General features: G+C 39.8%; 1 protein-coding gene across 3 annotated transcripts in view; it reads left to right on the forward strand.

Moving 5' to 3' along the window:
- RIMS2 (regulating synaptic membrane exocytosis 2) overlaps nt 1-24,842 on the forward strand; it is an 899,878-nt gene that overhangs the window by 491,330 nt on the left and 383,706 nt on the right. For 2 of the 3 annotated variants that reach the window (XM_090040478.1, XM_090040479.1), the window contains 6 exons: nt 4,964-5,031; nt 7,997-8,116; nt 12,599-12,698; nt 13,714-13,837; nt 20,764-20,810; nt 21,865-21,977. In XM_090040478.1, coding sequence (XP_089896604.1) covers nt 4,964-5,031; nt 7,997-8,116; nt 12,599-12,698; nt 13,714-13,837; nt 20,764-20,810; nt 21,865-21,977 — 572 coding nt within the window. Of the gene's footprint in view, nt 1-4,963; nt 5,032-5,148; nt 5,358-7,996; nt 8,117-12,598; nt 12,699-13,713; nt 13,838-20,763; nt 20,811-21,864; nt 21,978-24,842 lie in introns of all 3 variants that reach the window. The other variant, XM_090040481.1, reaches the window with a different exon arrangement.

Here is a 24,842-nt window from a genome sequence, read left to right on the forward strand (position 1 = left end):
CTGCTTAATTTGCAGTGGCTTGCTCAGTGATGCATAAGCAACTCAGCTGTTTGCTGAGGCTTTTACTTCAAAGGGCACTGCTTCTCCACTCAGTTGGAGCTTATCAGCAGTTCTGTGCAGCTATTTGCTGATGCTCTCTTCTACTCCTGGTTAGCTGGAAAATCCTCGTTTTTGCAGGGGGTTAAGCAATTTTACTGTATTATGAATTGGATATAGAAAATTTTCTCATGCTTAAAAATAAATGACATGTCTAAAAGGCCCTAGGAAGAAACTGTTTCCATCAGCTTGATAAAAACTGGAGAGGTCAAAGTGCCAACAAAGATTGGAAACCATTTGTGTTTATGATGTTGCTTAGAGATGTGAAAGTGAAGATTTTTTTTCACTCAGGTAATCACATAATACAGATTACTTAGCTGATGTAAGTATCTGTGACAAATAAAACTTTAAAAATATTCAAATTATTTACCTGCATAGACCCATGTTTACAAGTAAAAGTTTTAACAGATAGGAATTTGGGCATCTATGTTTTACTCTGAAAAATGGGGCAAATACAGGTTGTGTATATTTCAGTCTTAAGTGTGCCAGTGTAACCACCACAAACTGCATTTGTACTAGGAGGGGGTTTAGGAGGCATAACTAAAGTAAAGGGATACCTATGTATGAATGAAGACCACCCCCCTGGTACTGTCTGCTGTGGTCTACTAAGCACCCAACAGGTGTGCCTCAAGGTTCCTCTTCCAGTGACATCATTTTGGGATAAACATAAGCTGTGATTTGGTGCCTTAAGTTCTAAAACCTCACCTGGACCAATGAGTTTAAATGTGGTTCTCTAATGTTCGATATTTACATCTGAACTAGTTATCAGAATGAAAGTGACCTGGTTGTCAAAAATACCGAGCAACAGCAGCTCTGTATTTTGGTAAGAAGCTGGTAAGAATTATCAGTGCACCTTGAAAATAATGCCAGTTATATTTAAATGCTCCTTCTGGATTTAAATGCCTAGATTTAGGGACTCAAGGGAGAAAATGCTGTGAAGAAAGCAGTATATTCCATCATACTTTTAGTCAATAGTTTAATACATGCATTAGGGCACAGGTGCCCAACATTTTTGGCCTGTAGGCTAGATGGTTGGTGCCTGTTTCCCCCTCAGGCTGGATCTGGTTTGGAGGCCCAATCCAGTTGCACAGTGCAGTGGTGGCCCAGCTGGGACCTAATTAAACCTCAAGGAAGTGGTCTGGCAGGGGCTTGATCTTGCAGAGCTGGACCACTGTTGTGTAGCTGCGTCAGGCCCTGGCTCAATTCAGCTGTGTAGGAATGGGTTCCAGTCCTTCTGTGTGAAGCTGGCTCAGCAAGGGTTGGCTACATGGGGCTTGGAAATGTGGTTGGGTTTGGGGAAGGAGGGAGGGTACTTGCAGCGTTAAGAGCCACTGCTCCCTTGCTGCCACAGGTCTGGACCCAGGCCAGATTACATGGCTCCCTGGGTCAGGGTTAACAACCCTTGCAGAGAGTCTTAACATCTTTGATTGTGTAATGTAATTAATTTTCCTTTCATGTTAAAATGCTTTGTAATATACTTCTACATTAGGGTTTAAAAGGGAGATCAGATGGTCTAGGAAGGAGCTTTTCCTGTTTTCCTGTTAGTAAGGATGATCATTTACAGAAGGCCATAGCTATATACTTATTTAATAAGGGTAAAACTCTCTAGGGCTCATTTATGACTTACCTCTGCTTGCATTGAAACCCTGTCATTGATACCAGAGGTAGAGCAACACTGCATACTTTAAAAAGGAATGTGCTACAGGTTTATGCAGAAAATAATTTTTGAATACTAGAAGCAATGTTCTGAGGAAATTTAAATTAAATTAAATTTTTAATTTAATTTAAGAATAGGATATTTGTATATTTAATGATTTTTCATTGTGGGAGTACCAGATATATTTTAAATATTCTACTTTTTAGTAAAATGGGAAAAAAGAAACATTTATTTTAAAACATAACTAATGCATGTGACAAACCATAGGGAGTTTGATGGGGGGTCTTTCATTTGGGATCTTGTTTTGCTTTCAGAGAAATCAAGCAAAACTCCCAATGATTACAGTGATGACAGGCTCCCAACTTTGAAAAGTTAAATATTTGGAAAACTTAAATTTCCACATACTTTCCATTAGATTTTTTAACACTAGTTTTATGAAATCAAAGGAAACTTTACATGCTTAAATAGGTCAACAGAACATCACTAGTTAGACTTTCACTGTAAATTCAGCTGTGATTACTATTTTATTAATTGGGTAAAAGGGCACCCTAAATAAAGTCTTGCTTCCTTGTTTTGCATGCAGAAATCAACTCTGACGTTAACTATGAAGTTGCCACTATTGCCTCCATAATTGATATCTTGGTTAAATGTGCTCCTGGAGGCTCACATACAAGGGGATTTATCTTGTGAGCAGGAAGAGAAGAGTCATGACTCTTTTAAATTTCCTCTTGTCTTTTGGGTTATAGGAATGCACAGACACGTACCAGCCAGGGGCCCAGGACAGTTACCACATGCAAAGGCAGTGGTAACTTCTGGTTGTTGCTGCACTTCTGGCATGATTTTGCAGCTGTGGCAGTAGCCATTTTCTTCTGATGCCCTTCTTTACAGGTTGGCACCTAGTGCAGCTTCCCCAGTCATCAAATGCTAGTTATACCTCTGGAATGCAAAGGGCCCTTTCCCATCCCTCAACCAGAAATGTATCAAGGACAGCTCACTTCATGGGCTTTCAGAGAGGGGGCACAAGGTTTAATCCTGTTTCTTTTGTTCAGTAGCTTTCATCCTCAGAGAAGTGGAAGGTAGTATGGTCTCAGCAGTGGGCTGGGACAAGTTTTTAAGGGAGAGGGCTTATGGCAGCCCTTCCTAACAGGTAGGAATTACCAAGGAATGAATAATGACCTATATTGTATAGGTTCTTGCTTGTTAAAGAAAAAAGATGAGTTATAAAATTATGGCCTAATTAAATCACATTTCTTACATCTCTTTTTTCTTTCTGTGTGACCAACACAGGACTTAGTTGCACTTTCAGATTGCAAGTAAATATGCTAGGCTACCAATCAGGAAGAAAGACGCACTGGGCTAAATCCTATTTTACCTTCATGTACCGAAGTAGGACTTACATAGCTATATAACTGCAATTTTTGGCACTTATGCATAATTTTAATTCCATGCTACTATGCTTACCTTGCATTTCCCTGCAGAATGTGCTCAGTGGGCTTCACTGTAGCTGCATAACTCTCTAGAGGGAGCAGCCACACACAGACACACACACATGCAGATGCAGACAGACACACACACACAGACACACTCAGAAGCAGAAACATACCCAGACACGCCCCCCTCGCCCCCAGCAGGTAAGCGTGTGTGGAGGGAATGGGTGGGTTGGGGCCAAATCAAGAATGGCAGGGTGGGGGGGGAGTGTGTCTCTGTACCCACTCCTAGAGCAAGGCCAGGGGGGCAGGGCAGTGGTGGGCTGCACACGCACTGCCCAGATGGCCAGACACTACTCCCAGGCCACTGCTGCTGCTGTGCCCCACATCACTTTCTCACAGGCAGTTGCATGTGTAGCTTCACAGGCTGGTGACTGGCTTTGCGCCCAGCCAATTGCATGCCGCCCATCACCAGCCCATGGAGCCACACATGAGACCAGCCATGAGAAAGCAGTATGGGGCGTGGCAGCAGCACAGGGCAGTGACAGAGGTGCTGGCGACGACAGTAGTGATGGCAGTGGTGGCAGCAAGCCCTCCCTCCCCCTCTCCTCCCACAGCTGGCCAGGCACATGTGCGCAGCCCACAGAGGGGCACCGCTGCCCTTGACCCCTGGCCCTGCTCCTGGGTGTCGGCACAGAGTGAGCTGGGGCTGGCAGTACCGGCGCATCCCTCCCACTCCCACTCCCCCTCTCCCAGGTAAGAAGCAAAGTATGGAAAGGTGCCGGGGGAGACACCACCATGCCCTGGAGTGCACTGTGTTCACACCCACCCACCCATGCATATCCCCTACAGCCCTTCTAAGTACTCCTAGGGTTACATGTAACCCCGGTTGACAATGTCTGAGCTAGTGTATGCCCTAGTCCTCCCAAATATTTATCTAGCTCAGAAACACACAGCCATTTTTCTCAGGAATAGCATTAATTCTTTGGATCAACTGTTCAAAAGCATGGATATCTTTCCATTTAGATACACCATCAACTTTCCAGTATAAAAATTGCATTTAAATTATATGAAAATGTTTTTAAAGATTAGTATGGCAAAATACAGTCCAATGATTCCATGTTTAATATTGACTATAATTCTGCCTATGTAAATGGATAAATGTTATGTCATACTAAGTGATTATCAATGTGCATTTTTTGCAAAATTATTTTATTTTTTTGTAATGGTATTAACATACTTTTTATTTTTCTTAATCTATCATCTCTTAACAGGTATTTTGACATTCTGAAAAATATTATAACATAGTGGGATATAATGTTACATTGTTTGAAAGGTTGCATTGCAACAGTTAAGAGAAATGTCATTATTTTGTTCTGAACAAGGCAAGAAGTCTCTTCCAACCAGGCATACCTGTTTTCTAGATGTTAGGAACACTTAGTTGGTTTCCTGCCAGAAAGTTTCCAGTTTGTACATATTATGTTGTCATATAGTTGGCTATACTGTAGGTATTTTCAAAAGATATTTGAAGCAACTATTAAGTTCACTGAATCAATCACTCTATACTCTCTATATTGAATGTATACTCTCTTCTCTCTCTTTCTCTCTCTCTCTGCATTCCATGTATCCCATTGTTTTGGAGTCAACTTCTTGGATACATTGAAACAAGTGCTACTAACAAAGGTTCTGAGTCAGACAGGATAACCAAAACTCTTACAAAGTTTTTTATCTCTTTCTTTCACTTTTCTTTTACTGCACTATCTTGTCTGTCTGATTCTCACAGGAGACATGGATTACAACTGGTTGGACCATACGTCTTGGCATAGCAGTGAGGCATCCCCAATGTCTTTGGTGAGACATGTGGAGCCTTACCATTCAGTTTCCTTTATCATTTCACATTTCCTTTGTTTTATTTACACCTTTGCATGTTTTATTTTTTGTATCTTTTTTTTTATCCTGCACCTGTAGGGAACAGTCAAAGGGGAAAAAGAAAAACTAGTGAGCAGGCAGTTTTGTCGGATTCTAACACCTTGTCTGAGAAACAAAAGAAAATGGTGTGCTTTGGTGGCCACTCTTTGGAAGAGGACTTGGAATGGTCTGAGCCTCAGATTAAAGACTCTGGGGTAGATACGTGCAGTAGCACAACTCTAAACGAGGAGCATAGCCATAGTGAGAAGGTACTGAGATTGTGGAGCCTGCATTTTAACCTGCTCATTTGGTCTTTGTTTGCTCTCTGTCACTCATTAAAGCAGTACATAAAATAAAGACAGGGTGTTTTAGAGACAATGTAGCATTTCTCAAGGTGCAGAAAAGAAAAACAAAATAAAAAATGACTGCATGCTTTGCCGCTTTTACTGTTTGGCAGCAAAAGAAAAAAATTATTCAGGCACAAAGGAATGCTTGGTCTTATGGTCACATAATAATAGTACTTTGTGGTGTTGCATTAAAAACAAAGTGATTATCAGTAAAGATTATGTTGGATTGGCTTATTTGATTCCCATATATGTATTCCTGGGGCTGAAATTAATTCCATAGTTTAATTCCCAGGTAAAAAGGGAAGAAAATTGGGTCTGTTTGCACAGCAAAGTTGTTTTTCTTTTTTCCCTTTCACTGTCATGTTGGTTCTTTTGTTTTGTCGTCATGCCATTTTTTGCAGTGTTGTGTAGTATGAAGTCTTTGCCATCTGCTTTGGTATTTGTTACTTTTGCTGTTAGTTGGTGGGGATTGTGACAAATCTTTTTAGAACTATTAGATGTAATGGGAGAGTATTTGTCCTTGTGCCTGCTTATTTTGCATGGAATAAAGCATGAAACTAGCGTATATCTGGGAAAAAAGTGGTATGATTACACAAAATCTAGAAAGATTATTTAGAATATTTCTCATCACATTATAACAACATGCACTAATGGAATGATGGAATATTCAGTACAAATACGCCAGTTAGTTAATGCAAATAGTTGCATTAACTATTATCTATCCAATTCTATTCTAAAAATATGACAAAAGAGAGTATATATACTACTATGCCTTTTAATATAATTTATTTCTTTTTATTTTTTTGGATCTTAAAGGATTCTGAGAAATCTGGTATATAATCTGAAAATAAAACTGATATCAGTATATCATATTGATTAAATTTTGAGTTATATTTCCTTTTTAGCATCAGGATTGTTTTGTTAGATTTCAACTATTTTTGACATTATTCAATGGTGATAATATATGTACATACTATATGTACTTGTATAAATATCTGTATTGATTTAGCAAGAAACAAAGATGATTTGATTTTACCAATTGGTATTAGCAATAATTTTTTTAAGTGAAGATTTTTATTCAATCTTTAGAAATACCATATTTACTTGAACATAAGAGGAGGTTCCCCTCCCGTCCCATCAGCATGGGAGAAAAAACTCTCCTCATCTTATATTTGCATACAAGGACATCTAATTAAATACATTTTCTGTCATTAAACTGCTGCCAAAAGCAGCATGTGCCTTTCTTTCCCATTTCCAATTATCCCCTTTTCTTCACCAGCCTTAAATGTCTGGCAAATATCACCAAATGCAGCCCCAAACAGTTCACCCACAATCCCTCTGTTACCTCCTCTCTCAACCTGGTTCATATGATTAGTGTGGCTCTGGTTTCCATGAGGTGGAATGGGAAGAGGTTGCCCTAAGCCTCATTTGCATATACATTTTTAGAGGATCCCAGGACTCATGACAAGAACACCTGGTTCCAGTCATTTATTGGGGTTGCTAATTTGCACATAAATACTTTGTGGGGGTATCCAGAGTACACACACATACTAAGCACCACTGAGCTATGAAGTCAACATGGCTAGAAACACTGTTGACTGGTGGGGCCCAGACCAATGAACTGTATGGCAAATCATGAGCCTTTTGGCTTTGGACTAATATCATGCATATTTTATACTGTGTATAAGTGGGCATGTCTACATGTTCATTAATGCGCAGTAGTTACTATGCATTTAGTTTAGTACTTGCCTAATGAAGTACTAATTAAATGTCCAGTAATTACAGTTACTGTGCAGTAGTGCTGACACAAGGTGTTTTTGTGATGCTTACTGCACAGTCATCTCATAACACTCTGCAGGAGCATATTAGCACATTTTTTGACTGGCAAGCTACTGCACAATGTTATTAAGCTACTGCACAGTAAGTGTCTCATGTAGACATACCCAGTAGGTACAAAAGTGGTGCTTAAAAGTGTGTTTATGGAATACTTGTCCTAAGTCTTGCAGAAGTTTTAAAAAAGGTAAATGCATCAATTCTGGATGAATTAAGTCTGTGGTTACGCACATTAATTTGCCTATAAGTCAGTATCTTTAAATTTTCCCCTCCCTTCCACGTGCTGGGGGAGAGCAGGGTTTGACAGTAAGGGTGGAAGTTGGAGCTGCAAGGGGAAGAAGTTGTGGGGACAGAGGACAAGGGGGCTACCTAATCCCCTCAGATTTATTTTCCTGCTGTAGCGGGGGGGGGGCAAATTCAAGGCAAACCTCCAATAATTAGATTCTGTATCTGGAAAATTATAACACATTTATAAATTTTCCATATATAGAATCTACTTATTTGAGGATCTTATATCACAGTTGTCTTATATTTGAGTAAATATGGTATTTAGGAATGGATTAACTGTCTTTGTGGATTTTTTCTAACACTAATTTTTATGAATCTAGTAATTAATAATGGTGTAATCATAGTGCTTTCATGGTGTTCTAAAAATTAGAAATGAAACATGATAAGAGAATTTCCGAAAAGGAATGTTCACTATATTTTCTGTTAACGCTATATCATAGCATCCTGTGACCTGGCAACCATCCAAAGATGGAGACCGCCTAATTGGTCGGATTTTGTTAAATAAACGACTCAAAGACGGAAGTGTGCCTAGGGACTCAGGAGCAATGCTTGGATTAAAGGTTTGTAATGGACAATTTCTTCCTGTCAAGTACTGCCATTTACAGTACAGTAAATGCAAGGTAAAATTATTATACACAGATATATTGAATAATGAATTTTTCTCTGCTTACTAAAATGTTTACTTTTCAGGGTCCTAGATGTGCTTAAGAAAATAAATCTCTGGAATTTGATTTTATGTTCATACCATCTTTTAGGATTTCATTCATGAATTGTGATTTAGTTACTATATTTTTGTCTCATTGACTTTCATATGATGGTTTGCAATTCTAGAATGATAGTAGAAAAAGGTAACATAGAATGCAAAGAAGCCTGTCATTTGTTTTGAATACATTTCTTCATTATAGCAAATTATCAACAAGTTAAATTAACCTAATATTCTTCTTTTGGCATCATACTGGCTTCTCTTCAAGTGCACTGTTTTAACTAGTTGTATATTATAAATAAGATTTATACCAACCCAACTAATTAAGAGCAATATTAATCTCATTTAGAATATATTTTGATTTTTTATGGTTACATTTTAAAAGGTTACCTTATGAGGAGAAGGGGCAGTGGACATGGAAACTTGAAGCACTGGTATATATTTCACTGTTCAGATCCAGAAAGCTCAAGAATAGAATAGTGTTTTTTAGACATGATTATATTTTTGTATTGTACATTTTGTTATATTGCTGAACTCTATTTTGTGAAATACATTATCATTTTGATGAGATCAAATAATGTCTGTTTTAATAACAATGTATAATAGTTCCAAAATTGTCTTAAACAACATTTGATTTTATCAGGTTTTTCTTTATAATGTTGATGCATATTTGATATAGTGTTAGTTCCAGCATGTGTTTGACATTGTTTTGTCTCCAACATTGTTTAATATCTTCATTAGTGATGTGGATGATCGGATTGAGTGAACGCTTAGCATATTTGTATGTGATAGCAAAGTGGGTGGAATTGCAGACACTTTGGAGAGCCGGGCTGGATCCAGACTGACATGTATATATTGGAGAATTGGTTCAAAATCAATCAGATGAAATTCAACAAGGGCAAGTGCAAAGTTCTGCACTTGGGATGGAATAAATGCATGCACAAGTACAGACTTGGAACATGATTGGCTAGGCTGCACTACTGCAGAGGAGGACTTGGGGGTTGGTTACATGAGTCAACAATGTGCTTTTGTGGTAAAAAAAAGCAAACAGCATACTGGGTTGTATTAACAAAGGCACTTCTTGTAAATCAAGGGAAATGATTCTTCTGCTCTGTTAGGCACTGGTGAGGCCTTATGTAAAATACTGTGTCCAGTTTTGGGCCTCACACATTAAAAAAAGATATGGAAAGATTGGAAAGGCTTGGCTTAGCTTGGCGAAACGCTGGCTGGAATGACCCAGTTGGGGATGGCCCTGCTTTGAGTAGGGGGTTGGACTAGGTGACCTCCTGAGGTCCCTTATAGCTCTAATGTTCTATGATTATATGAAAGAGTCCAGCAGAGAATGAAAAAATGATTAGAGGCTTGGGAAGCATGACTTATGAGGAAAAGCTGATTGATATAAGTAGGGTTCTTTAGCCTGGAAAAGAGAAGACTGGGAGGGGTTTGATAACAGCCTTCAAATACTCGAGAGGTGATTACAGGGGGAATGGAGATGGGCTTTTCTCTGTGACTGTAGGGGACTGGACTGGGATCAATGGCCTTGAGCTGCAGCAGAGGAAATTTAGTTTGGAAATTAGGAAGAACTTTCTGACTATAAGTGTGGTTAAGCATTGGAACAGGCTACGTAGGGAAACTGTAGAATCCCCATCCTTGGAAGTTTTCAAGAGCAGGTTAGGTCATGGGTGGGGAAAATATGGTCTGTGGGTTGGATCCAGCCTGCACAGTGATTTTGCCTGGCTTATGCAGGGCCCCAGAGCCCTGCTGAATCCAGATACAGGGACAGCCTGAGCCATGGTGCGACAGCTGGCCTGGCCACCCCTGGGTGCATAGTGGAGCTGGGACCCAGGTTCCATTTCCCAGCTGCCACTGCCAGACCTGGCCCCACTGCCCAGGCACTCTGACCCCTTTACCCTGCACCCACCTTTGGGGGTCGGACCAGCACAGGCAGGGTGCATGACCAGGTGGATGGGATGGGGCCATGGACTTGCAGAAAGCAGTGTCCTGGAGTGGGATGAGTGATGGAGCTGGAGAGACCCCTAGCATCTTGGGGTAGAGACAGCTCAGGGCCATGGCCAGGGCAGATCTGTGATCTGCTGCCTGCATGTCCCTGCAACGGGCACAGGTTCTGCGGGCAGGGGCATGTGGGGAGTGGATCATGGCTCTGTCCTGGCCCTGGCCTTGGCCCCATTCCCATGCTGTCACCACCCCAGGATCCCGGCTCTGGCCGTGGATGCAGCTTCCTATCCATCCAGCTGCCAGCCCTTCTCAGCCCTTCTCACACATCTCCATGGAGATCCTGGGAACATGGAGCCGGGATCAAGACAGAGCCCTGGTTTTGTGGGCAGGGGCATGTGGGGAGCACATCACAGCTCTTTCCTGCCCCCATGCTGTCACTGCCCTGAGATCCAAGAGTCTCCTTGGAGACTGGCTGGAAGCTGCCCAGGGCCAGGGCTGGGATGTTGCGGGGGTGACAGTGCGGGGCCAGGGTGGAGGTGGAGCCATGATCTGCTCCCTAGCCTTTAGGGCTTCTCATAGTCTGGAATACCTAGCCTGTGGGGTTGGGGTTAAGCCCCTGTTCTGGGGGCAGGGATGTGTGGGGAGCGCGTTCAGCTCTGCCCTGGCCCTGTGCTGTCACTGCCTCATGATCTTGGTGGGGCGCATGGGCAGATAAGGAGCTGGGTCCGGGGCCAGGGTTGGGATCTTGGGGTGATGATGATGCACACCTCTGCCCACTGAACCCATGCTTGTCACAGGGGCATGCAGGCAGCGGGTTGTGGCTCTCTGCCTGGCCCCTGCCTTGCTTTGTCACTGCCCCACAATCTTGCCCCATCCTGCTCTTGAACGCTGCTCCCCACCCGACCATGGCTCCATCTCATGTAGGGAGTTTTGGTGAGTTGTTGCTGGGGGGTCTGATCCAACCTACAACAGCTCAATAAAACTCCTTATGTGACCCACAGGCACAAATAATTGCCCACCCCTGGGTTAGGCAGATGCTTGGGTGGGTTGGTTTAGTTACTGATGATCTTGCTTTGAGCAGGGGACTGAACTAGATAACCTTGTGAAGTCCCTTTCAGCCCTACTTCCCTATGAGTCTATGAAGGCTACTAAGAAATGTCAAGTATATATAGAATTTTAAGATTAACCTTTATAATATTCTCTCTTCTGATTCTGAGATATGCTTAATAAGGTCAAATCTGCTTGCTGTCCTTACAGAGCAAATCCTTAATATGAAATGTATTCAGACATGCCAAACCATAGTTGATTTGACTGAATAGTTAAGAAATTTACTCCTTAGAATAAACTCTTCTGTGTGGTTACATGAGTTTACAAATTACTGCACTTATCTCTTGAAGGCAGAGATTTATATCCAAGGGAAATAATGCAAGCAGCAAAGAGAGTTAAAAGCACAAAAGCTATTGTTATGCAATCAAGGTTTCACATTACATTTAAATAAAACAAAGGATCATTTTCATATAGAGTTTCTCATGAAACTGCTTTATTTTCATTGCTGAGGAGAAGCAAACCAAAAACACTAGAGAGTACAGAAAAAGATTATCTATTTTGCCAAATGAAGCACTAAAAGATGTTGCTGTTTGTGACTTCTGTGAGATTTTTGTTGAGAAGGGAGATTTTTATTGAGGCTAGTAGAAAGTCTAATAAAAATAGTACATTTTGAAGACTTGTTTTCTTTTGGTAATGGTTGACAGTTACAATATTTCCCATGTAGAGAAACATAAGGGTATAAAATAAACTTCTGAAAGTAGTTTCTTTTGTAGATAAATGTTTTAAGATGATGATTACTTCTTCAGTTAGTAGCAATGAGTTTTCTGCCTGTCAACTACTAATTAAGAAGTATGATCTCCACACAGTACCTGCACTGAAGCTCCTTTAAGGGCAATTGGAAACATTTGACTATAATGAAATCAGCATACACTGTGAAGAGTTTCTTTTTACTCTAAATTGCAGGTGCGAGGGTATAATTTTTAAGGAAGTAAGCAGCTTATTCAGTGGTATGTTAATGCTTTTTAACAGCTCCCATTTCTGTGAAACAGTGCACTTAGACTATTGAGATGAATAATAAATTTTAAAACCTTTACCATTATGTATGTGGATTATCTTTAAGGCAGATGAATACCCAGAGTGGTTATCAACTTAGTCTCCCAGCCAATGTTGGTCATGTTTTTTTGGATGCATATCTGTATCTGTCTCCTCTAGATTATAGCAATAAATTATTAATCAGTAAAATTATGCATTATTAATTAATCACTGAATTATTGTATACTGCCAAAAAGTCTTAGTCTAAAAATTATTCTAATTTCTTTCTCCCCTTTCAAAAAAGGTTGTAGGAGGAAAGATGACTGAATCAGGTCGACTGTGTGCATTTATTACCAAAGTAAAAAAAGGAAGCTTAGCTGATACAGTGGGGCACCTTAGACCAGGTATGTATTTGTTTCAGAAATACCCAACTCAGCTATTATACAACAAGGAAACAAATCCTGATAAGTTTAGCTGAAGTACCTCTGTCCACTAAATGTGATGAGCATGTATGACAAATTAGAAAGTTCAAAATGAGTCTTATATTCAGTAACTAGATTAACCACATTATCACTCTAGCAGACTCTCAAGTCTCACATTTTTTTAAAATCAAGTTTTCATTTTTCCTCCCATGCCACTGTTGCCAGTAGTTAAGACTGTGGTGTGTCTTCAATGATGCATATTTGTCTCCTCATTATCTGAAGTATATTTTAATATTAGACCCAAACCAAGCCACCCCAAATCTGCTCTAAAGATCCAGCACATCAAAGAAATGTTTATATTTTATATTCTGCCCATACCTCTGTATGCAATCCAGCCCCCTTTAAAACTGCTAAGGATTGCTACCTTGCAAAATTTACAAGAAATATTATATTTTAATATTAGAATAGATTTAGGATTCATGGAAAGACTGTACAATGCAAGTAAGGCTTCAAGCTGCTGGTTAAGGCTGTTCTGTGATGACCTGAACTTTTCAAAACAGCAACTCACGTTAGAAAAAGACTCCCCCCACAAACACTAGTAAAGAGCTATATCTGACATTGGTAATGGCCCAACTGGGGGCAGTAAGTAGGACTCAGGTGGAATTTAGGTACCTAAATTCCAAAAAGTACCCGTTTGGCCCCACCCCATAAGCCACAGAGCTTGGTAAGTACCTAAATTAGATACCTCTGACACCACACTGGATTTGGCTCTAGATGGATTAAGTGCCAATATTAGTATGTCCTTGATATTTATTCAATCAAAGCTGAAATATGGAAAGCTTCTCATTGATTTTTTGTGTATTTGACACATTTTTGTTCTACAGTACAGATTGTACAATTTAGAAAACTTGTAGTAGAATGGTGAGGCTGTTGTTGTAAAGGCTGGTCATAGGATAAGTTTTCCTTCCTAAGCAGACTATTATTACTGCATTTGTAGGTGATGAAGTGTTAGAGTGGAATGGAAGGCTATTACAAGGTGCCACCTTTGAGGAGGTGTACAACATCATTTTAGAATCCAAGCCTGAGCCACAAGTGGAGCTTGTAGTTTCAAGGCCAATTGGGTGAGTTGTTTTGTACTGCTTAAAATAAGATGTCATTAGATTTTATTTTAAGCCTCAAACATATAAAACAGCTTCACAGAGACTGTAAAAAATGTAAAATGGTATATCACTTGTAATAAAAAAGCACAGTCTGTTAGGCACAGGTCAAAACTCGTGGTGGGGTGGAATCTCATATCCCTTGAGAGAGGTTCAGGAGGCATTTCCTGGTTCACAGAGTGAGCACAACTGCTATTATTGACTCATGGGAAAGTGTAAAAGGGCTGGTGAATCCCTTGGATGGTGAAACAGGTGACCTTTCTTCAGAAGAAACAACTTGTTTTTTATCCCTTGCATGCCACTCATAGTTACATACAGGTCAGTTAGCTCATAATCAACCTGGACTCATTTGCTGATATGCAATGTAATTATTTTTTTCAAAATATATACTGTATTAATATAATGCATATTCTCATAAAAAGGGTGATTCTTTTGTGTATGAAATCCAATTTTTTTCTTGTTTGTAAGTGAAAAGACTAATCAACTGTTGGTTAGCATCTGGAACATAGTATACCTTAATGAAGCATTAGCTGAACTGACCATAAACGTTGTACTTATGTCTTAAATTGTTTACCACTTTGCTTTTACTCCATTATATTGTCTAGTTGCTCTTATGTTTGGGGTGTGGTTGCTTATTTCTATTTTAAACTTTTTTTTCTACAGTTTTAGGCTTTTTCCTTGTTCTGCTGTCTTCTGAGATTATGAATAATTCCTTTCATTTATATTTTTATTTAAAGGTACTGGTCATGTTCGTTTTCCCTCCTAGACTTTATATATTTTGTTCACTCATTTTTCTCAGCTAATACCTTCTTCAGTACTTGCATAACTTTTGTTGCCCTTTCAATTTTCTCTGTTATTTTTCTATTTTTCAACCCGTTGGTCCCAGTTCTGTATGCACTGTTCGATGTGTGGTCACAGTAGGGCTGTGAAGACAAACATTAGTAGTAGTACTTCCCTAGTTCATTTATATTTTCTTTCCATAGTTGTATGGTTTTGCATTATTTTGTTGTGTATAGCCCTATGTGTTTGATACATCTGTGGTTCTGAAGTATTTAAAATATAGTATATATCAAGGATGGCAAACATATGACCTGCAGACTGGATCTAGCCCATAGAGTTGGATCATCTAGCCCCTGGGGCTTCTTATAGCTTGGGACACCTACTTCCATGGGGCAGATTTGACCCATGCAACTGCTGGGCATGCCTGTGGTGGTGGCATTAATTCCTGCTGTGTCAACATGGCTCCAGAACCCAAGGAGTTAACACCGTTGCAACTAAGGCAGCAGTAGGGGAAGGGAGGGTGGCGGGGGGAGGGGGCAGTGAGTCACAGTGGTGTAACTAGCCTGGGGTTTGGAGGCAGAACTGAAACAGCAGCTCCAGCAGCCATAGAATTAATGCTTTCTCCACCACACATAGGTCATCTGGCTTATGGCAAGCCCTGTGGTCTGGATTTGGCCTGTGAGAAGCCCTGCAGTCCGAACTGGGTGAATGAAGCCCAGTGAGTTTGACCCTGATATGTATAACTATAAAATTGCTGTAGCTTCAAAATACAATTAGTGATCCCTGAGTATCATGGTGACCAATGACCAAAAACTCTAAAGAAAAAAATTAAGTTTAGTATAGGCCATTCCAATGGGGATATTTGATGGTGGGTTCAATTTAACATTATAGAATTTGTATGATTAAAATTGTGAATTCTGAAGCATTGAAGGTGAAGATAATGTTCAAAGATTTAATGTGGGTCTTGTCCTTGGGGTTGTCTCTTATGTTGATATTAATAAGCTCTTCCGAGCAGAACCAAGTCTTACCATATGGTTTGGGAAAAAAGTGTGGAATGCTTATGGGAGCTGTAAATATTATAATAATGATAAGTTTCACGTGAGGAGATGAGGAAGATTAAGTATGTTTTTTATATGCCAGTAAATTTTATTTCTTAGATTCTTGCAACAAGCTATTTAGCTCATAAAGACAAAAGAAACTCAGTGATGATCCCCATCCTAGTATTGTCTTATTTCATCTTTTATTTTTTTCATTTCTGCCTTCATTGTTTTTCTTTTCCGTGTTAGCATCTCTTCTCTGTTACTCCCTGTTTCCATGATCTCCCTTTTCTTAACTGTGCCATTACTGTTGTCACTATAGCGGGTTTTCTGTAATTGCAGTGAAAAAGGTGATACAGGCTCTTAAGCAGTTTCCACTTTCTGTATCACCAACTGCTTGCCCTACTGGTGAAGAAATAAGCAGGAGCAGAGATGGGGGTGCCTGCTTTACATGTGGGCCTCATAATCCCTTTACTCTGGCCTGATGTGTTCCTGCTAGGCTGTCAAAGAAGTGAGGGTTTTTATCTTCCAACTCCAGTAGCTAACTTAAACGGACTTATAACTGAGTTCCCAGTTGAAAATGTTTGGCTCCCCTTTGCACAGCTGTTACTTGGCCCTCCGTATATTTAATTTATGTCTCATTTAAAGATAACTGTCTTGGGATCCAGGTTACTCTTTGTGGTTTGAGACTAATAAGAGTTCAGTTTTGGTAGCACTGAAAGCTCAGGATCTCTTCTGATGAGGTTCCATTTGATATGCTGAACTTATTGCAGCAGGGGCCGGTCAGGGGACATGTAGTAGTAGCCCATGGAACTCTCCACCCCCAGCCCAGCAGAGGACAATGGGGGGCAGGTGCAGAAAGCAGGGATCTATCCACTGTCACTGCTGCAGAGCCCAGCACCCTGTGCAGTTGCTCCCAACAGCTGGAATCTCCAGGAACAGATGCTGGAATGGGGGAGCTTTCCCAACACTGCTGCCATTGTCCCTGGCTGACCCAGCTGTGAAAGGAACCACAGGACCATTCGCTGCAGGGGTGGCTGTCCCACTCCAGCCAGGGATGGTAGAGAGCAGCTTCATGAGGTGCCATGTTCAGCTGGGGACAACAGCAGAGGCAACTGTTCCTCCCTTTTCTTGTCCTGTTCTATTTCTCCATCTCTGGGTCCTCTGCCAGCCCAGGGGCTCCAGCTGCAATGAACAGCTGTGAAATGCTCTACCAAAGACAGTGGCAACAGAAGGCAGGTTCCTGCTCCTTGTCCAGCCTCCACCCAGTTTCTCGTGCCAGCCTTGGGGGCCCACCTGCCCCTGTCCTCCAATTCCCTCCATGGTCAAGCTGTATACCCCTTTTTAAAATCCTGGATGCACCTATGTATTGCAGTATCACTGGGCTTCAGGATATTCCAAATCACAGCTAAAATTGGGCTGGAAGCAGTGCATCTTACTGATTTAGATCTAGACAGACATAGCCTTAGGTTAGGTTTTGGCCTAAGAAATCAAATGTCAAACCATTTAAAATTCTGAAGGATTCATGTTTGGTCAAATCAACAGAAGTCATTATTTCAGTTAGGATAACTAATATTTCATCCCACCATTTATTCTTATATACTATGTCAAGGCATTGTGGAGCCATTTGGAAAGCTTATATTTAGGCTCTGGTTCAACCTAGAGCTTTCCAAACCGGCTGAGACTGCAAATTGTCTTCTGTGAGAGAGAAAGCACAAAAGCATATTGTGTCACTCTCATGTGACACTGACATTCAAAATACATTGACAAATTCTAGTAAGTCAGTTTTTTCTGACTGTACTGTGGGTTGTCTAATATGAAAACTGAAGGTGATAGGAACAGGTAAGAAGGAGGGTGAAATGGTAGATCCTGGAGGATCTTCCTCAAAAAATGAAATGAGTTAGTAATTTCTTCACATACAATTTTCCCCTCTCATTGTTTTAAAATGAATTTTAATGAATGAATGGTCTTTTCCTCATCTATGTAGCTTTTTAGCTGTTTTTTAGTTTTAATATATATTAGCTGTTCTAAACAGTTAAGACCCATACCAAAGAATAATATCATGTTTTAAGTATGCTATCAAATATTCTTATAGTGAAACATGCTTTTAATGACAACTTAAAAGCCCAGCAGAAAAAAAGATTGTTTGCTTAATAATGATGATGTTGTAATAAAGATGGAACTGACCTGTATTCTATTTGGGGATGCTCCAGGGTAGGTACTAGAGGAGGATGAAGAGGAAAAAGGAAGTTGCAATTAGCATGCTAGATTTCACAGCATCTTGGTGCACTTCATTAGACATCATAAATCTACCTAAAAAGAGTTCTTAACTGAATGTGGAAATGAAAGAACACTACAGTAATCCCTGTTATGCTGTCTTTTATATTGTTTATTTTACAGTGTTACTTCATTTTTAGTGTTCAGTGTGTCAAAAACCTTTCATTTCACAGTATGTACCTGCATTGTAGATTCTTTCAAGCTTGAACAGAAGATTTTAGTCAGTTGGTAGGGGACATTTGGGACTTTTGGAACCTGAGGAGACATTGGGGATAGTTTGGGATAAGCACATAAGTAGCGATAGCATTTTAGGTAATGAAACAAATTGGCCTCATTAGTTGTTGAGGGCTCCCAGGTATCACACATTTTCCTTGACATGCATCAAAGCCCTGCATTCCTGCAGCCTGCCTAGATACTCACGAAGTCAGGTAGACTTCAGGGGTTTCCCTGCATTTATTCTTCCTTCCTGTGGAGATCTGCTGTGGAGACAGTTTGGCAAGCAGCCTCTTTGTCTCTTCACCTACTGCCCAGCCACTTCCCTTTCTGAATCCATGTGCAGAAGTAATGGCCAATGGGGACATATTTTGAGATGTCCATTTTTGGCCTCAGCTAAACTCTTCAGCCCACATAATTCCCAAGATGCTGCTTACAATTCAGGTATCCCCTCATATTGCTATCCTCTCTTGGCTGGTTATTCACTCAGTGATACAACCCCAAGAAGCACCTATAAACCACAGACATTTTCAGATTCATTCATTTACTCACCCTAGAACACTTTTCTAACTTGTGACTGAAAGTGAGGGAACTTAACGACTCTCATCTGTAAGAATGATCACATATGTAATTACACAATATTTGTTAGCTATAGTTTCAGGGGGATGAATGGAATAGATCACGTCTTTCAAGCGGAAGGCTTTAGCTCCTTACACACCAAGAAGAAATTATTTCATTGGTTCACAGTGGTACATCTTTTTGATGGCTTCTTTATAAACATATGCTAGGAAAAAAACTTAAAAAAAATAATAGCTTAGATTCTGGATCATGTTTCTTTCCCAAGAGGTAGGCAAGTAATGGATTTCTCTGTAAATTCTGTATCTGTAAAACAGGTAAGCCCTGAATATGTCTTTATGCAGTAGCCCCAATAGGTTTTTAACATATGTTTACGTATTAAGATGACAGAAATAAGAGTTCCTTAGTCACTGCATTTTATTATGCCAACTGTATCTCTTTTGAAACTTTTGGTTTATTGAATACTACAGCACCACTGAACTTGGAAAAATTCCTCCATTCATTAAACAAAGGTATCTTTCTAATGATCCACATCTCATCGAGAACTGTTTTTTCATCAAATTGTTTTTGCATTGTACTAGATTAGCTTATATATATACATTCTATAGATTTGTTTTATTGTATTGCCAGAAGGATTTATTAGCATGCCCCTTCCCTTCCCCCTCAAAAAACAAACACATTTAAGCACAAATAATTACTTTAAAGGCTGTTTCTAGTCTGACTCAGAGCTGAAGTCCCTATTCTTACCTCATTGTGCCCAGATACCCGTTACAGCACTATTTGTTTTTACCAACATATTGTTAATGGAAACTATACATGGGTAGCCTGGGGAGAACAGTCCTTGTTGTGCACCCATGGCCTAATGAGGCGCTTAGTCACTGGAACATGGATGCTTCAAAGTGACATAGCCATATGCTTTGCATCTTCTAGTAGAAATATGCTAGAGCTTTAAATGGTTATGTCTGCTGTTTTAGCCGGAACAACAAATAGCCTGTGTTGAGGGTTTCAAATCAAGTCCTTAGTGTTAAATTTATTTGTGACCTACATGGTTTATTATCTGCATTCCAGAGGCATGACTTGACAGCTCTGTACCCAGGGATGCAATGCAGGGAGCAAAAGCAGCAGATATAACTGGGCAAGGTGGTGCTGCTTCAGGGGTTAACATGGAAGCCGCTGCTGAATTGTATATTGAGAGGCAATTTAAAAGGTGAAATTCTGCAGCAAAAAAAAGAGGAAAGAAGATTAACTGACACCTCCCCTTGCAGGAGCAGCTCTGCCTGCAAGGAAACCTCTGGCCAGGGCCAACTGTGTAGTGGCTGCTCTGCACTCCCCTCACATCTCTCATGTGTACTGCATCTGGCTGAAAAAAAGGTGGAAGGTAGGGGGAGGGGGAGGCACACTCCCCTTCCCACCGACCACATCCCAGTACTCTCCACACTCTTAGTTATGCTACTGCTGTATTCCCATCCAGCTTGCTAATAGTTATCACATAATAGAAAATACTGAGGCTGCTCATTTTTGTCCAGTTGTCAAACAAACCTCATATTTAGTGGTCCCATAGAAAGAGTAAAAGTTTCTTTGTATCCTTATTGACTATCTATTGCCAGCAAAGAACATAGACCGCGCTGGCAATGAACCAACATGTGAAAAGTGGTTTATGTTGTCATAACAAGGTCGTCTCTGAACAATTCCAGACTATGTTGAACTTTTGAATGATTGTGTGATTTTCTTTAATGTACTTGTCTATCTGTGGCTTTATATGTTCTTAGCTGCATTCATTATACTGTTTGTTACTTGTTATTGAACTATAAATATGTTATGTTTGCATATATGAATTTAGGTGGGAGTAAATCTCCCATTTGGCTGAGGGCAGCCCAGATATATAATCATGTATAACATGGTTTCTTGAGGTATTCTGTGGTGATTTTGAACATTTTTATAGTTGACTGAAGCTTTTATATTACTGTTAGATAAAGGATCAGCCTGTCTTGCTTTTCATGATTTCAGGGATATTCCCAGAATACCTGACAGTACACATGCACAACTGGAGTCCAGTAAGTTTCATTTTTTTGGTAGTAAATTTCTTTTACATTAATGCAAACTGAGAAATTGAAAAGATGGCTATCTCTCTGTCTCTGTATCTCTCTAGCTGCTGATCACTCTTTAATAATACACATCAGAAGTCAGAGGATTTAGTCAGGTTGGCAGTCCTCATTTTTAATTTCCTGTGTTTAGGTTTTATTTATTAAACGAAAATAAATAAAACTTATTAAACAAAAACATAGGAGTTGTTTGGGCCTCTCAATATGACTTAAAAATTACCAAACCAAAATTTCTGTGGGGAAGAAAATAAAGATTTATCTTTGCCTTTGACCTTGGATGTCAAATTTCATTCTGAATTTATTCTCTGTGGCCATTTTACAGTTTATTTATTTATATATACTATTATTAAAAGTATAAACATGTTAATTACAGAAATGTAAACAAACACACTAACTCTTTAGTGACGAATCAAGCCTCAAAATAAATTTGCTTGTGCTTTGCAAGATTTTGGATATTAATATCCATTTTTGTACTGTGTACTAACTTAGGTTCCTCCTCTTGCTCTATCTGTAATGTCACAAATCTGTTCTCTCCCACTATTTGGAACAACAAACCAAACACCCAAATATTATCACCTGTCTTCAGGTATTTTTATAAAATTTCAGGATAATTTGGTTTAATTCAACAAGGTTCTGAGTACCTCATGAAATGTGCAGAATGCCCTGAAGACCCAATTAAATCAATGGAATCTGAGGGGATCTAGCACATAAGCATGTTTTGAAATATCTGGCAAATATTGAAATATACCATTTATTCCTTATGCGTGACATGAATTTTCACAACATATTTTAACTGGATTTTTCTCTGCATCTCGTGAGGCATTTGGTAATTCTAAATACATTACAAGGATGCCAGTTTTCATTACTATAAGCTGCATAATTATTGTATAACAGGCTCTTTTGTATACCTTGATATACATGCCTTTTGTATATCTTAATGTTTTACAGGACTTTGAGAGTAAAAAACATTACATAAGTTTTAAGGTATATTCATTTGCATTTTCAGGTTCTAGCTCATTTGAATCTCAAAAAATGGATCGACCTTCTATTTCAGTGACTTCTCCCATGAGTCCTGGCATGTTGAGGGATGTTCCGCAGTTCTTGTCTGGACAACTTTCAGTATGTAAACATTTGTTTTATATTATCATTTTGCAGTTGATAATGTGGCCCACTTTTAATGCTCAGTGCCAGCTAGTTATAAAATAATATCCCTGCTAGGCATTACTGAAGAAAATGGCATTTCTCAGTATAGGTAGAGCTGTATGTTTTTAAGAGCAGCCTCTCTCTTTCTTGGGGGGGTGGGGGTGGGCGTGTGTGTGCTCATTAAACTGTCATACTAGTGTTTTGAGACTTGGGGTCAAATTTTCAAATGGATCTGAAGTCGGTCTCCTGTCATTGTGCAAATGGCACACTGACACACACACTTTTAAGCAATAATGCAGGCATGCACAGTTTGTAAATTTTATCACTTGAGTGTATGGAGATTTTCTTGTTGTTCTTTTATCATATAGCAGTTCCCCTTGTATCTCTTTCCTCAGATACTCCTTTGCTTGTTTGCGGCTAGTGTAGTCTCTCCACTGATCTGTCATGTTATTCACTTTCACTCACCTTACCCTCACTGCAACCAGAACTCATCTGTTAGCTCATTCTCTGAAAATATGGCTTTTGGACTAAACTAAAGGATTTGGAGCTTTTTGTGCTTTCCTGTGTTTTTCAGAATATGAAGATGCGATTTTCAAAAGAGCTACCTTTTCAAAAGTGCTGCATTATGCCCTGCAAAGTCAGTGGGGAACGACTTCAGTAGAAGCAGTTAGATTTGAGATGAATGATTTTGAAAATACCATCTTTTTATTTTTATGTTTTGATTTGTAGGATGATTTGGGAGATATGAACATATACATAAAGTCAAAAGAAAATTTTCATGGGATTCACAGAAATGATGTGATATGTAGAGGAGATAAGACTATATACTATTTCCAGTCCAGTCAGGAGTCTTGTTTGCCACCAGTTTGGATGGGATACTTGTTTGGATTATCGATATAATCACCTGTAACTATTTTAATTTAATTTCCAGTACCACTTTGCAAGACTAGAGTTGGGAATATAGATATCTTAAAGAGCTTCTTGGTAGAGTTTCTATTAGGTGTTGAGGCTCTGGAGCTATTTGAAGTGGTTCAAAATACAAGAACAGGGCACATGAATGCATATAATTTGAGCTATTAAAGATACAAACATTGGGTTTTTTTAAATTTAAGTACTAATATACACTTTTCAAGCATTGCAAGAGTTGCATTATTGATAACATAAATACAAAATAATTTAAAGCTAAATCCAATAAAGGTATTTAGATATTTAGAATTTAGAAGCTGCAACATCTAACATTTATCTTCTGGAATGGAGCCTAGAAGGTAGAATTAGCCAATTAGGCTCCTTATACAGTGCATGGAAGAACTAAGCCGATAATAATAGCAAACAAAAACACCTGCACAAGCTGCACAAGGAGCTGGGAGCCACCTAGAATTAGCCAGAAGGAAACTCTGAGCAGAGGGGCTAGGGAGGAATTCTTTTTCAAATAAGGTTCGTGGTGAGCTCCTGCCCACCCTGTATATAATAGCTTAGGGTTGAAGGACTCATCCAGTTACATTAAGCAGTTATCAGATAAAATTCAGAATGAGTCCCTGGAGCAGGATCCAGAACTCTCCCAGATGTGTGCCCGAGCTGCTAGACTAGACTCAGGCTACTTTTGGTGTTCTCTGTTTGGATTAACAACTCTTGAATTCCTTTCTGTATAGTGGCACAGCTTCAACACTGAGTCCCTCTCTAGGCAGACTTTTCCAGATCCTGTGGTTAGGCTCCTGGGAGGTAAAATATATGGGATTAAAATATCTCAGGTGGAGGAAGGCATTGAACCTGTGCCTCCTATTTCCAAAATGATTCTATAATGACTAATCTATTATAGAAAAGGGGGGCACCACCAAGATCCTTTTACGAGGTATAAGGTCTAAACTCTGGCTTAATATATAAAGGATGTGTAACACCACAAGGCATTTCATGAGAGGCTGATCCTCTCACTATGAAATATGTCTATACTAGCTTGCTGCTGTGCCCAGGACCTACTTACCTCCTTTCAGCATACAACCAAGTCAGGAAAATTATGCCATCTCTAGAACACCTTCCTGCTGACCCTGGGACTGCCATCAAGAAATATAGTCTTGTCCACACACTTCTGGTGAGGATACAGTGAGAAACCCTGAGAATGGTACAGGAGTCCATGTTCAGGACTGGTCCAAGGTTTGGCTTATTTGTGGGCTTGGCCACAGACTGAGTGAGAGAGAGCAGGAGAGGCTCAGCAGTGATCCAGCTGAAGTGGTAAGTATGTTTAGAAGATTTTTGTTCAGTCAGGCCCCTCAGGGTATTTAGGCAGAATTCCCTTGTTCTTAGATCTTGAGTGGCATTCAGCAGGAAATAACCACTGAGCATGCCCATGGATTTTAGGGGTGGTTTTACATGTGCTCTGGGGGTAAAGATGGGGAGAGGGCACTTTAATTAGAGTGGCTCTGAAAATCACTCTAGTTAAAGTGCCCTCAACATCTCATATATCGGTGTCCTCATGCTTCAAAATGGCGGTGGAGGTGTTTTAACAGCTCATGAATGAGCTTTAGTTAAAGCATCCCCACCACCATTTCAAAGTGCGTGGACACTGATACATGAGATGTAGAGGCTGGCTGGAGTATGCTAATTAGCATGCTCTAGCAAACTCAGTTGATCAAGCCTGCCCACATGTGTACAGGCACCCTAGGTGCCTTTATCTTTTATTGGATCTAGTCCTTAACCAGTTATATGGAGAAAAGAAAAATGTTATGTGTATAACTGCTGTCTTTAAGACAGGGGCAAACCAAGACTGATTTCCTGGCTTTCTGAATTCCAGAAACACCCTCAGCTATACTTAACTATGAAATCTGCAGGGACTCAGAATGAGATGTT

Source organism: Crocodylus siamensis, chromosome 3 (genome assembly GCF_052110815.1).
Source record: "Crocodylus siamensis isolate JL-2025a chromosome 3, ASM5211081v1, whole genome shotgun sequence".
NCBI classification, from domain to species: Eukaryota; Metazoa; Chordata; order Crocodylia; family Crocodylidae; genus Crocodylus; species Crocodylus siamensis.